The sequence below is a fragment of the Penicillium expansum genome (genome assembly GCF_000769745.1).
Source record: "Penicillium expansum strain MD-8 chromosome Unknown contig147, whole genome shotgun sequence".
Classification (NCBI taxonomy): domain Eukaryota; kingdom Fungi; phylum Ascomycota; class Eurotiomycetes; order Eurotiales; family Aspergillaceae; genus Penicillium; species Penicillium expansum.
In genome coordinates, this window is record NW_015971174.1 from 41549 (window position 1) to 55621 (window position 14073).

General features: G+C 50.5%; 5 protein-coding genes across 5 annotated transcripts; all 5 read left to right on the plus strand.

Annotated features, from left to right (window-relative positions):
* Positions 1 to 614: 614 nt before the first annotated feature.
* On the plus strand, positions 615 to 2288 carry PEX2_045810 (ankyrin repeat domain-containing protein; the record flags this gene model as incomplete). Its single annotated transcript, XM_016741856.1, has 1 exon — positions 615 to 2288. The coding sequence occupies one exon, from the start codon at positions 615 to 617 to the stop codon at positions 2286 to 2288; it is 1674 nt and encodes a 557-aa protein (XP_016603086.1).
* A 1519-nt stretch (positions 2289 to 3807) lies between these two features.
* Positions 3808 to 5626, plus strand: PEX2_045820 (serine hydroxymethyltransferase; the record flags this gene model as incomplete). The annotated part of the gene is made up of 5 exons (XM_016741857.1): positions 3808 to 3960; positions 4019 to 4075; positions 4136 to 4229; positions 4290 to 4427; positions 4482 to 5626. The coding sequence occupies 5 exons, from the start codon at positions 3808 to 3810 to the stop codon at positions 5624 to 5626; spliced, it is 1587 nt and encodes a 528-aa protein (XP_016603087.1).
* Positions 5627 to 5962: 336 nt separating this feature from the next.
* PEX2_045830 (MOSC domain protein) lies at positions 5963 to 7302 on the plus strand (the record flags this gene model as incomplete). Its single annotated transcript, XM_016741858.1, has 3 exons — positions 5963 to 5977; positions 6033 to 7218; positions 7280 to 7302. 3 exons carry the CDS (start codon positions 5963 to 5965, stop codon positions 7300 to 7302), a joined length of 1224 nt encoding a protein of 407 aa, XP_016603088.1.
* An 828-nt stretch (positions 7303 to 8130) lies between these two features.
* On the plus strand, positions 8131 to 10124 carry PEX2_045840 (putative Patatin-like serine hydrolase; the record flags this gene model as incomplete). Its single annotated transcript, XM_016741859.1, has 3 exons — positions 8131 to 8197; positions 8250 to 8835; positions 8888 to 10124. 3 exons carry the CDS (start codon positions 8131 to 8133, stop codon positions 10122 to 10124), a joined length of 1890 nt encoding a protein of 629 aa, XP_016603089.1.
* Positions 10125 to 11213: 1089 nt separating this feature from the next.
* PEX2_045850 (DUF803 domain membrane protein) lies at positions 11214 to 13728 on the plus strand (the record flags this gene model as incomplete). The annotated part of the gene is made up of 2 exons (XM_016741860.1): positions 11214 to 11972; positions 12022 to 13728. 2 exons carry the CDS (start codon positions 11214 to 11216, stop codon positions 13726 to 13728), a joined length of 2466 nt encoding a protein of 821 aa, XP_016603090.1.
* Positions 13729 to 14073: the final 345 nt, after the last annotated feature.

Sequence of the window (14073 nt, forward strand, 5' to 3'; positions counted from 1 at the left end):
ACCTAAGTCACTTCCTCCCTCGCGTCCTTGCTCACCTTAAGGGCACGCACTAACGCACTCAGGAACACGGTTCAAGGTGCGTAGCCCGGGGAATCCTTTCCCAATTAGGCATAGTGGCCCTGCTAGGGTTGGACCAATTTCCCTGGGTATTGGCGATTATAATTCTAGGTGCTTAGATCAGCTTATTATATTAATACGTTATGTTGTATGTACCTAGGTATCACTGATCTTTAATACCTTTTAGACAAGCCTTGACTATTTGTACTCTGTTATATATATTATTTTCTGCACAGATATGAAATAGATACCCAAAATAGCTATTTGGTGTCTTGTATCTTCTGTTATAGATATCTTTCGAGTAACATTTTTTACATTATCTTGCGGATTATAGACGAAAGATGAATGTACAGAGATTAAGAAAACATTTTCACGCTTGGAGCGGATCTCCTAATCACTTCCTGAAGATATCGTGCTTATGTTGTATGCAAGAATCATGGCCATCTGGGCATCTGCGGTAGTTCGCGGCCCGTTGACCGCTTTATTGCGTACTTGTATCGGAGCTCTGGGATATACCTCGGAATTCTATTATGGTTCGACTTTTCGAAAGGTCGAAAATGTATCTTCTAGATCTGCCACTTGAGATTATCCACCTCATCTTCCAGTCCATACCCGACCAATGGTGTCTCTACAGTCCCTCTTCCTTGCAAGACCCCCACTTCTACCCTGACTTATGGTCTCTCAACTCTTTTGTCCGAACATGCCGAACCCTATACCTATTCCTGAACCCCTCCCTCTATCAATGGGATGCCGAGTTTTACTCCAACCGTGCCCTGGGCTGGGCAGCAGAAAATGGCAAAGTAGCCACTGCGCGGCTCTCACTTAAAGTGAGACTCCCAGAGAAAACATGCCACAAAAGTTGGGAGTACTTGTTTGTGGCTACATATCATAACCACGAAGCCATCGTACGCCTTCTACTGGAGCATGGTATCGACCCGAATCGGGTTGCATACTGGAACAACGAGGCGGCCTCCGGCAAGGACAGGACCGATTTCAATAACAATATACTTGAGGAAGCCACATACGGGGGCTCTTTGCCAATCCTCAGATTATTACTTGATTATGGGGCGGTCACTGGCCGTCTAACATTCAAGGCAATGCTGAGATACGCAGCGGGAAGAGGACGCTTCGATACCGTTAAACTTCTTGTGGAGAATGGCTGTGGTCTTGGATCGATCGATTTTGCTGAACATCACGATGCTCTATGCAGAGCAATCGAGGCAGAATCGACCAGTGTGGTTCGATTCCTGCTTGAGAAAGGAGTCCATCCCGAGATACCGCCCGAGATACGGCGGCCAGGTCGGTCACCCATGGCTCTGGGTGCTTGCCTGCGCGACCCAGAGATAGTCAAAATGCTGCTTGTCCATGGGGCGAATCCATTTCCCGAGGAACCAAGTGGCATAAACGTCCTCCCACTAGTAAATGCTGCCACTTTGAAGAACTATGCAGTAGCTCAGCTCCTCCGTGAATCTATCGACCTGGAGGATATGATCAGATCGAGAGGCCGGAATCAAGAATTGCTTTTGTTGGCCGCTGCTGCTTGTGGATGGGACGACATGTTGCGACAAATCCTCGACCAGGGCTGTCTGGCGGATACAAATGTACGATATTCATACTGTTTCCATTCAACCAATATTCCCGACCTCGCCAAACAGCATCTCCCGGCTATATCGCTCGCGGCCGATCGAGGCCATTACAGCACCGTGCAACTACTGCTTTCCTACAATGCAAGATACAACCCTCCTTCAAGATATGAAGAACCATTCCCACTTCTCCATGCAGTGGCCTCAGGACACCTGGATATTGTGAAGCTTCTCCTAGATCACGGCGCAGAGCCAAATGGGATAGGACGATGGTATGACCAAAACAGGGAGATTGGTGATCTACCGTGCATCTATTGGGCTGTCCCGTATCCAGAGATCTTCCGCCTTCTGCTTGACCGAGGCGCGGACCTTTTGGCGCCAGCAGTAGAAGCCATAATCCAGATCAACCGGAGTATACATGAGATTATATCAATCAGTCACGAGTTTGAGGGCGCTGGACGAGCACCAACAAGCACATTCGTCCTCCAAGAGGCTCTCGAAAGGGGTTGTACTGAAATAGTCCAAATCCTCCTAGAAAGAGGCATACCATTGCAAACACCTGTCAAAGCTGGCTGTTGGGGTTACAAGCCCCTGCTAAGGGCCGCAATGGCCGGGGGTGAAGCAATGGCAAGGCTTGTCTTGGACTGAACGTTTCCCCAGGAAGCCTAGATGTCGAGGAAGCCATAAACATTGCTGTTGGTGAAGCAGATTTTCCGTTGTTTAAGCTCCTGCTAGACAGAGGATTGTTGAATTCTCCATCTGCTTCTCCAGGAGATCGGAACATACTGGGAATTGAGATACCCACATGCCCGGCGCCACAGAAAGATACAAATACCGATGCGACTACTATGGATCTGCCAAGAGAGCACGACGCATACAGTGAACCGAGAAAATCACTTCTAGCAGAGTCTCCTCTTGATAATGTGATCATGATAGGGGTTCCACCAGGCCCAGCAAATACGGACATTTTCGTTCAGTTTTTGTTGGAACAAGGCGCAGAACCCCTGGGAGGGTCTTCTGCCTATACGACCCCATTGGGAATAGTCTCAAAACGAGGATATCTCGATATAGCTCGGCTTATCCTGAGGGTCATTGACAGACAGACTACCACGCAGGAGGAGCTCTTGCTTAAACTTGGCGTACTTCTTGAGATTGAAAACCCAGACCTAGAGGCTAATGATGGGTTTGCCTTGTACTACGTTGAGCGATGCAGAATCCTTCTATAAAGTGAATTAAAAGGTGGGAACCGGATTTCATTCACGACTATGCCGTTTCCCCAGGCTAGCATTGGCTATGAATCTTGTTTGAATGGATATGTGAAGGCCAACTGTGAGTATTAAATTAGACTTAATGACAACGTGAGGAGCTCGGGAGCAATATACGAAATAGAGGCGAAAAAGGTCACTACATTTCTGTTCTATTCTAATCATAGTCCATGAAATAATAGACTGGTGATGTTCATTGTATGAACACACTGGTCCCTTGCTAGACAAAGTGGATGGTGTCACCACATCATGTATTGTGAGAATGGAGTGCGTACAAGAGAGAATGTACAAGAGAGAATGCGAGACATGGACATTGTAAAAGACTAATAGTAGCGATTATGTACTGCGAACCTAATTGTACTCAAGAGTCACTCGGAGCATACGAGAATCGTATGTCCTTGTTGTACTAGAGTGTCGACAATGCGACAGTGGAACTGTTGCCACGAAGGGTTCATGGAGATGTGGGTGACACAGCAGACCAATCCCGACCTTCCAAAGAAGGTGAACCAACACAACAATTCCAATCCGGTGGTACTGGCCCCTTAAAGGATGGTTAAGAGGCGTGGGACCTTTCAGCAGCGCCCGTCCAGCGCCAGCTAGACCGAAGCCCAGCCGTCACCGACGAGTGCTGACACAGATTAGGACGCCGTTTCTTCATCTTGGATTTAGTTGTGTGAAGAAGAAAAGGAGGAAAAGTTTTTGCCGAGCGAAGATAAACCAACAGCTGGCGCACGGACCAGGCGGAGAGCTCGAACGGGAATAGTGCATTTTTCCCGCTTTCCGCGGGCAACGGAAAGGTCCCAGTGCTCGTCCGACTAGCATCAGTCGTTTAAAAGCCGTCACTTTCCTATCGGCTAAGTACATAATACTCTGCTTGGGAATTGACCTTCTTCAGCTTCATCATGTATTTGTCTCGCTGTGGTAGATCCGCTGCTCGCTTGCTCCCCCTTGGGAGCTCCCGGGCAGCCGTTGTCTCCGCTCGCGCCTCTATCGTGCCCAGATTGGCCCCCCAATCGCGGGGAGTAGCGTCGTCCACTCGCGATACGCAGCACAAGGTTGGTGGCCGGAATCGACTCAATGGCAAACGGAGCATATAAACTAACTAATTGATAGCTGCTCGCGGCCTCTCTAGAGGAGTCTGACCCCGCCGTTTATAGCATCCTACAGAAGGTGCGTCATCGCTAATAGAGAGCTCACCAATTGACCGACCAGCTGCTAAAACAATTACAGGAGAAAAAACGCCAAAAGCACTTCATCAATCTGATTCCCTCCGAGAACTTCACATCACAAGCTGTTCTCGATGCCCTCGGCAGTGTTATGCAAAGTATGTACTCCGGGCGACCGCCTCTGCTTGCCCTGACAGACCATTCTAACCGCAATCCAGACAAATATTCCGAGGGATACCCCGGTGCCCGGTACTATGGAGGAAACGAACACATTGATGCCTCCGAGCGGTTGTGCCAGCAGCGTGCCCTGGAGACATTCCGTCTGGACCCGGAGGAATGGGGAGTGAACGTTCAACGTATGATCCAGTCGACATGATACAATAAGATGTGCGAAAGCTAACTCATTTCAGCCCTGTCCGGCTCGCCCGCTAATCTTATGGCCTACTCCGCCCTCCTCAACACTCACGACCGCCTCATGGGCCTGGACCTTCCCCACGGTGGCCACCTGTCCCACGGTTATCAGACCCCTACCAAGAAGATTTCCGCCATCTCCAAGTACTTCGAGACCTTCCCTTACCGCCTCGATGAGTCGACTGGCCTGATTGACTACGATGCATTGGAGAAGTCGGCTACCCTATACCGACCCAAGCTGATTATTGCGGGTACCTCGGCCTACAGCCGTCTGATCGACTACCCGCGCATGCGCGCGATCGCCGACTCCGTGGGCGCCTACCTGCTATCCGACATGGCCCACATCTCCGGTCTTGTGGCTGCCGACGTACTCCCCTCTCCCTTCCCCTACTCAGATGTTGTGACCACCACCACTCACAAGTCTCTGCGTGGCCCGCGTGGCGCCATGATCTTCTACCGCAAGGGCGTGCGCAGCACTGACAAGAAGGGCAACTCGGTTATGTACGATCTCGAAAATCCCATCAACGCATCCGTCTTCCCCGGCCACCAGGGTGGCCCCCACAACCACACTATCACCGCGCTGGCCGTGGCCCTTAAGCAGGCTCAGACGCCCGACTTCAAGGCTTACCAGGAGACAGTGCTTCTCAACTCTTCTGCCCTCGCTGCGCGCCTAGGTGATTCCACCAGCAACGGTGGACTCGGCTACAACATTGTGTCCGGTGGCACCGACAACCACCTGGTGCTAGTGGACCTGAAGAACCGCGGCGTGGACGGTGCTCGTGTTGAGCGCGTTCTCGAACTGTGCGGTGTTGCCAGTAACAAGAACACCGTTCCCGGTGACAAGTCCGCCCTCAAGCCTGGCGGTCTGCGCCTGGGAACCCCAGCCATGACCTCCCGTGGCTTCCAGCCTGAGGACTTCACCCGCGTCGCTGATATTGTCGATCGTGCAGTAACCATCACCCAGAAGCTGGACAAGGCTGCCCGTGAGTCGGCTCAGTCCCGCAGTGTCAAGAACCCGAATACTGTCAAGGCCTTCTTGGAGTACGTGGGTGAGGGTGAGGAGATCTCGGAGATTGTTGTGCTCCGCCAAGAGGTTGAGGATTGGGTTGGTACCTTCAGCTTGCCATGGGCTGAGGAACAGTAGACGTTTTCTTTTTTTTTGATTCCCTTTTGTATATTTCCTTGCATGATTTCGAAACGAATATGATTGAAGACCTTTTATTTATATTTAGGACCAGAAACAAAAATTTTATTTAGAGAATAAGTTCACAAATAATCTTGCCTATCAAAAATGTTAAGAGGTTGTAACTAGATAGGCGGACCTTACTCCGCAAAGTCTAATCCGGGGCGGAACCGGGGAACGATGTAATCATCTTCCCGAGGTCTTTCCCCGAGATCGGCTTGTTGAAAGCGAATTTTCATACTCCTTCGAGATAAGATATACTGCTTTCTGTTCATCTACAGCTTTCCACTTACAATCATGAAAGTCAGCCAGGTAAGAACACGGAATTACGACGAAGACAGGAAACGGCATGCTGACCAACTCTCAGCTTTATGTCTACCCGATTAAATCCCTTCGACCAACAACAATCACAGAGGGAATTCTGACCACACGCGGCTTTCAATATGATCGCCACTTCATGCTCCTTAAAGTCATCCCAGCCGAGGATGGCTCCGGCACCACGACCCTGAAGAACATGCATGTCCCGCACTTCCCAGAGATGGCCCTCTTCCACACCGACATCGAGTATCCGCAGACAGAGAAGGACAGCGGAAAATTGATTATCACACACCACCCTCCTCCGTTGGGGTCAGCTTCCAAACCGCGCGAAACCAGCCGACTAGAAATCCCACTCCAGCCCAACCCAAAAACCCTCAACCCTCTCAAAGTCATGATGCACCAGAGCCCAACAACAGGATACAACATGGGCGCAGAGTACAATGACTGGTTCAGCGCCTGCTTCGGATATCCCGTAGTTCTAGCCTACCTTGGACCGAACTCCAGAGAGGTGCTTGGCACACTCGCGCCAGCGAAGAAAGACAAAAAGACCGCGCTGCACACAATACGCGAAAGTCTAACCAATCCAGACAGGAAATGGGAACGGGTTCTCCCGATTCTCATTGTAGCATCCGCGATCAACATACTCCTTCAGGGCGGTACTATTGTCCGCGATGGGATAACTCCTCAAACAGCTCGGACTCTCACGCCCACGCTCCTTTTCACTGCTAGTGCGGCGGTACTATATTACTTTTACGCTCTATACACACAGCACGAAGACCGCATTACTTTTGCGGACTGCGCGCCTTATCTCGTTATCTCCGAGACATCCGTTGATAATGTCTCAGCGCGGCTGCCGGACGGAGAAAAGATGGACCGTACGAAGTTCCGGCCTAATGTTGTTGTCTCAGGGGCTGGAGAGGCTTTCGAGGAGGACTTTTGGGGCGCCCTGACTGTGGGCAATGGATTGGGGCATGAGTCGAGTAAGCTTTTGCTGACGGGGAATTGTGTGCGCTGTCAGAGCCTTAATGTTGATTATGAGACTGGGAAGATGGGGACTGGTGAGTCTGGTGCTGTGCTTAAGAAGTTGATGAAGGATCGCAGGGTGGATTCTGGGGCAAAATTTAGTCCTGTCTTTGGTAGGTATGCTTTCTTGGAGCCGAAGGGCGAGGGGAATAGTCTGAGGGTTGGGGATGAGATTGCGGTTGCTGAGAAAGGAACTAGCAGGTCTATTTTTGGTGAGTGTTTTTCCTCTTTTTCTGGCGAACTGTGGGAGTGGATGCTAACTGGGCTCTTTAGATTGGCCTGGCATGACGAATTGAAAATATCCTGCAAATGGATTTCTCTTTTAGTTGTAGGTACATCGATATGGACATCTCGGTATCGTGTAGAAATCTGGGGGGGTTTGACGTCATGTTGAAGGTTGGAGTAAAAATATACAGATTTCGGGCAAAACGTTCATCCTAGAACAATTGTAGCTAAGTTGCCAAACTCTTGAGAATGAAAAAATACAGGCACTTCTTATTTTTTTATGCATCAAACTACGGAGTACATGGTAGCTGAAAACCGAGTGAGATGCATAAGAAAGCAATTCAATTGGTGGATAAGCACATAGCCACAGTTACGTCATATGAAGACACCGCCACCAGTTGCCCCAAATAATCACCTGACTTCATCGATCCATGGAAAAGCAACTGAATGTGGGACTTAGATTCGATTTCTAAGAATAACTTGCAATAACTTTGAACGATAGACGACGTTTTCGTTCTTCCCTTGCGATTTTATTCTGTGACTTGTGCGACTCATCTTAACAATTGCGTTGTGCTTAAGCCAAGTCCAGTCCAGCCTTACCGAACTATTCAGGGACTGTGGCTCAAGCCCCTCCAATCATCACTCATACGCCGCTGCCTATTTGGAGTCCACTAAACTGCAACTCTCACGTTGACCTGTCACGCACCCAACCAGAGCTGCATTCGACTTGTGTTTCACCTGTGACGCTTCTACCTCTTTACCAAGACCTCATCGGTCAGGCGCCAACTATCCCGCGATCCGGTGCATAAGGCATCGCTGAGCCCCGCCGCGGGTAAGCTGCCGTAGCAGAAAAAAAAGGGCGATCGTAATCGTTCCAAAACATAACTGCTACAATCGCCATGGATCCAGCCAATCTGCGCCGCAAGGACACCACCAAGGGTCCTCCGCTGCGGATCCTCTCTCTAGGTTAGTATTATTTATCTTCCCGGCGTATATCAAACCCAGCTGACCTGAACAGATGGCGGTGGTGTTCGTGGCTACTCCATGCTTATTCTCCTCCAGGAACTCATGTACCGCACTTATGTTGAATGCGAAGGAAAACCACCGCGTCGAGACCAAATTCCCAAACCCTGCGACCACTTCGACTTGATCGCCGGTACCGGCACTGGCGGCTTGATCGCCCTGATGCTCGGTCGCCTCCGCCTGGACCTCGAGACTTGCAAAGAAGTATACGTGCGTATGACTCGCAAAGTATTTGAGACCGACAAGACCATCGCTGGTATTCCCTACCGCTCGACTTTGTTCAAGGCCTCGAAGCTCGAGGAGGCGATCCGGGAATGTGTGCGGGAATATACAGTGTTTGAGGCAGAGGGAAATGACACGGGGAATGCCCCCAATCGTGATTCTATGGCTTCTATGGCAAGCTTGCCATACAGCCCAGGCTCTGTTCCGCAACGCTCTATCAGTCGGGGCAGTTTTAGCACTGCTGCTGCTTCGCATCCAATGTCTCCGACAAGCCAAAGAGGCTCCATTTTTCTTAATGGGTTGCGTTGGGGTAATCCAGACGCGCTGCTTTATGATAACCGAGAAAATCGGACCAAAACGTGAGTCCCACAATGCGAAAACATGGGTCGCTGGTACTGATATGAAATATAGTGCGGTCACTGCTATGTACAAGGGCACCCCGCGCAAGGGATCGGCTGTCCTTCTACGGTCCTACGACTCCCGCCGAGAACCTCCACCTGAATTCGATTGCACTGTTTGGCAAGCAGGACGTGCGACATCTGCGACGGGGCTTGCTTTCAAGCCCATCCAGATTGGTCAAAACCATTTTATTGATGAGGGTCATGGCACATTCAACCCCGCGCCGCTGATTCTTGATGAGGCTGTTGTAAATGAGTGGCCAGGTCGGGAAGTCGGGGTCTTTATCAGTGTGGGAACCGGAAAGCGCCCAGCTGGTACCAATAACCGACAACATGAATGGTGGGAAGATTTCTTCGGCGACTCGTTCGGCACATTTGCCGAAGCGCGACGTCGACTGATGACGAAGATTGAGGGTTGCGAGGATATCCACAATGATATGCTTCGAGACCGTCTCGCCAAACGCAATGTCAGCAAAGACAATTATTTCCGCCTCAACGTCGAGGTCGGTGTGGGCGAGTTTGGTATGAACGAATGGAACCGGCTAGCCGATATCAGCACCAACACACGGCAGTATCTGGCCAGGCCCGAAGTCAAGAAGATGATTCTAGAAGCAGGTGTAAGATTTGCTAAGATCGAGCGCATGAACCGCCGTCTGGCGAGCCACGCCGCCGCGGGCGGGGATCGTGACGATCTATCTTTTGATCTTGAGACCGAAGAGCTTTCGATTTCTTCTCCCGTTCAATCATACGTTCCACCCCCTGCGCACTTCGCTGTCGAATTACCGGCAGAATTACCCGCTGAGTTTATCCATCACCCTCCACCTTCACAAGCGGCGCCGCCTATTCCAACCGTGGTGACTACATCACCACCGGATGACACGCTCCCTGTTCACCACACACCTCAAGATAGCATATCTACTTCTCCACCCCGGCAATCTGGAAGTGATTATCGTCGAAGCCACGAGCTTGCAAGCCGACCAAGCTCAAGCTCACAACAACAGAGCCCGCCCTCCCGCAGTGATGAGTATGTCACAACCTTCAATGGCATGGCACCAGCACCACCAGTGCCGCCCAAGACCCCCATCCCATACCCATCTCAAGAAGACGATGGTGGCGTGGCTATGCCCGCACCGCTATTCTCTCAAGCACCTTCGTCAACTTCGAACACCAACGTCCGACCTCCTTACCCGGTTGATGAGCCACCCCCAACGGTGAACCGACAACGGAAGCCCAGCTACCACGTGCGGTGATCCCTTCTCACGTGCTTTCATCTCGAGACCTTTTTTTTTCTCTCTTTTTTTTAACATGTGCATCACGTTGTTTCTGTGTCTTTCCTGCTGAATACCCCTCTGTTCAGACAGTTGATTAGGGCTGAGAGGGCGTCCTGGGTGCATGCAATTCTATTTATGGTTTTTATCTTAGTTGACCCGCTACGAACGATGGCCAGTGCCTCATTGGGCACACAACATAATGAATGATGACATTTATGAGACACCAAATGTGGGAACTGATGGTTTTGTATAGTAATTATGTGAGACAAAAACACAATGGCACGTTCTAAATTAGGCATCCATGTATAATGTACGGAGTAGTACGTACTTCATACCCTATAGGGGCAAATAGATTCCCTATTGATCTTAAATTAATCCGTATACTCCGTATTCAAGGGCTAATGCACTCCATAAACTAAAGTATAAGTAAAGTAATTATAGGCTGATAGGCCGATAGTTAAAAAGGCTAGAAGGTACAGGTACCTGTCGATCATAGTCCAGCCCGCCCTGTTCAGGAGTACCTGTACCTCCTTTTCCCCCAGCCTCTTTGTTTTGCATCTCGATCCTGTTCCCTTTCCCTTTCCCCTTCCCCTTTTATTTGATTTGATTTCTTTATTGTTTTATTTTCCAATTCTTCACTCCTGATTCTTTGTCTTAAGTAACATTCAACATCCTTGATACCCTTAAAATCCATTATTTACCACCTGAGTACCACCGAAAGTCATAGCGCCAACGGCTGACGTGCCCCCCTTGCGGAATCCCACATTTTTCCTTTCCTCGTGGACAATCTCTAGAAGCATTCTCAGATCACCGATATTCCAAATCACAATTATTTCCACAAAATTCCTTGCGATAGTCCGACTCGAAACCGTTGTGGACGCAGGCCCCTCGTTGATAGTCGCCCCGGCGATACGCCCAGTCTTTATCGATATCGTGGCAGGGTCCCTAGGTGTTTCAAATAATCGCCGAGTCTCGTCTTCGGACGACTCTCTCTGTCCCCGCGACACAAAACTCCCCGCCTTTTCCCACTGCTGGTCAGTGTGGTCCTAATTTCCAACCTCCACAATCATGGATCCCAATTCCGCCTTATCACATGCGAACAACCTCCTCGCCCGCGCGGAATCCTCAGGCCGCCCGCCGGTGTACAAGGCCGTTGGTATCTCACTGGCTGTCGCATCGGGCGTTTTCATCGGTATCTCGTTCGTAGTGAAGAAAATCGGACTGCTGAAGGCGAATGTGAAGTACAATGAGGAGGCCGGCGAGGGATATGGATATCTGAAAAATTTCTGGTGGTGGACTGGTATGACGCTGATGATTGTTGGAGAGATCTGCAATTTCGTGGCGTATGCATTCGTCGATGCGATTTTGGTCACGCCGCTCGGTGCGCTATCGGTTGTGATTACCACTGTTTTGTCGGCAATTTTCCTCAAGGAACGGCTTAGTTTCGTGGGGAAGGTTGGCTGTTTCTGTTGTATTATTGGATCGGTGACTATTGCTATGAATGCGCCTGAGCAGTCGTCTGTTGATGACATCCAGGGCATGCAGCATTTTGTCATCCAGCCTGGGTTTCTGGTCTATGCCGGGTTGATCATCGTTGGGGCTGCCTTTACGGCTCTTTGGGTTGGTCCACGTTATGGAAAGTCGAGCATGTTCGTTTATATCAGTATTTGCAGCATGGTTGGTGGGTTGAGTGTCGTGGCTACCCAGGGCTTGGGCTCTGCTATTCTCGCTCAGATTAATGGCGAGGAGCAGTTCAAGCATTGGTTCCTATATGTCTTGCTTGTATTTGTTATTGGGACATTGTTGACCGAGATTATTTATCTCAATGTACGTCTTCACCCTCGTGTCTTATGGCTGTGCTAACCCTGCTATACAGAAAGCGCTTAATCTTTTCAATGCCGCTCTGGTCACGCCGACTTACTACGTGATGTTCACTAGCGCCACCATTATCACTTCCGCCATTTTGTTCCAGGGCTTCAAGGGCACAGGAATCCAGATTGCAACTGTGATAATTGGGTTCATGCAAATTTGCGCCGGTGTGGTATTACTGCAACTATCTAAATCCGCCAAGGACGTCCCCGATGCTGCTATTTTCAAGGGTGATCTAGATCAAATTCGAGAAGTTGCCGCGGTAGAAGAGCCCGAGTCCGAGCCCAAAGCAGACTCCATTCGTGGTGCAGCCTCTATCATTCGTCGCATTTCGACTGCTCGCCGCACTATGGAATCAGATGAAGCCCGCCGTTTCTTCCATGACAAGCATGAAGATACCCTGAAAGTGCCAGGCGAGAATGAGATAATTGAATGGGATGGTCTGCGCCGACGCAAGACTGTTATTGGCGAGGGACCAACTATGACACGACCAATCACTCCGCGAGCACCATCGGTCAAACAACAACATCCACCGTGGGGCATGTCCCGGTTGCCCGTTGATGAGCATGAGGAGGATCACCGACCTAGCACCAAGCAAAGCGGCCATTCTTTCATGGATAATATTCGGTCTCGGGCTACCAGCGTGCTTCATCCTTCCCAGTGGAAGGCCGTAAATACTGAAGACGAGAAGATTTCTGATGCCAACACACAATCGGTGGGAATGATAGACATGCCACACCAAAGCGTCAATGCTGACACCGAATACCATGGCGCCGGTATGGCTGGTGGTTTGGAGGCTCCGTTCAACGCAAACCGTCCGCGTAGCGATACGCCGCGGTCTATATCATGGGCAGACGAAAAGCCCGAAACCTTAGCACCCGAATCACTCGTCAATACTACCCGCCGTCAGTTCTCCTTCAACACCATGATGGGCCGTACGAAGGCGGACAGCGAATCTTCCGCCAAACCCACACCAGGTTCGCCCCGTGGAATCCTACGCCGAACGCACCTGGCAGCCGATATGCGCAAATCCGCAACTGAAGAAGAATCACTCGGTCTCGTCCACGGCGACTCACGCCATTCACAACCAGAAGAAGAGCCCCTGAACGAAAAGCTAGACCGCTGGTCGAGCGCCGAGTCAGAACTTGGCGAGCCCCAGCCCATTTTCGCAGGCCGGTCACACGGCAACTCCGTGTCCAGCAACACCACCGCCACATTCCCCGCCTACGAGGATAATCATCATGACTACTCCGATTCCAACAACCCCTACTACCTCCCGCACAACCGACAAAACACCTCATCCCCAGAACCCCTCTCCCACGAAGAAGACGGCTGGAGACAGCCCTCATCGAGGGACAGCGGCAGCAGAACTCGTACACGGACAACCTCCTCAGTCCATGCCCATTCTCGCGCCCCACCTCCCGCCCAATCCTCATTCTCTACCCACCGCCATCCAAACCCCCTCCCGACGCTCCCTGATATCACGCCCACCACCACCCTGGATCTCATGCCCATCGCAGCCGATGTGTCGGGCCTAGGGTCTTCTGACTCTGATATGGTAACGACCCTCCCTAGCGAGACAGGAGGCCACAACAACCCCCCGCCTGTCCCGACTCGTCAACAGAGCGGCTGGGGGCGGCATATGTCTGACAACAGCAGCCATGACGGCGAGACATATGCCGCGCGAGGAGGTAGGGGAAGTTCGTTCAGGTGAATGTGAGAAAGCTTCACGATCTATCTGGCTTGTATGGCCATTTTGGGATCCTGGTTTATGACACATGTATCCTGTTTTTTTTTCTCACATAGTATTCTGCATGGCTATGGCGCTTTGGGGGGAATTTGTTGATATTTCTGTGAATTTTTGATTTTTTTGTGTTCTGTGATCGAACCCGGGTTCATTACCGGTCTGTACATGTACATGCGCATGCACATGTGATTTTGATTTTGATTTTGTATATCATGGATGTTATGATAATGGTGCACGATTGTGAATGAAATGAGAACTTCAAGTACAAGTGTCAAGTCGAGAGTAGAGTATTGGAAGTCAACATCCATAACA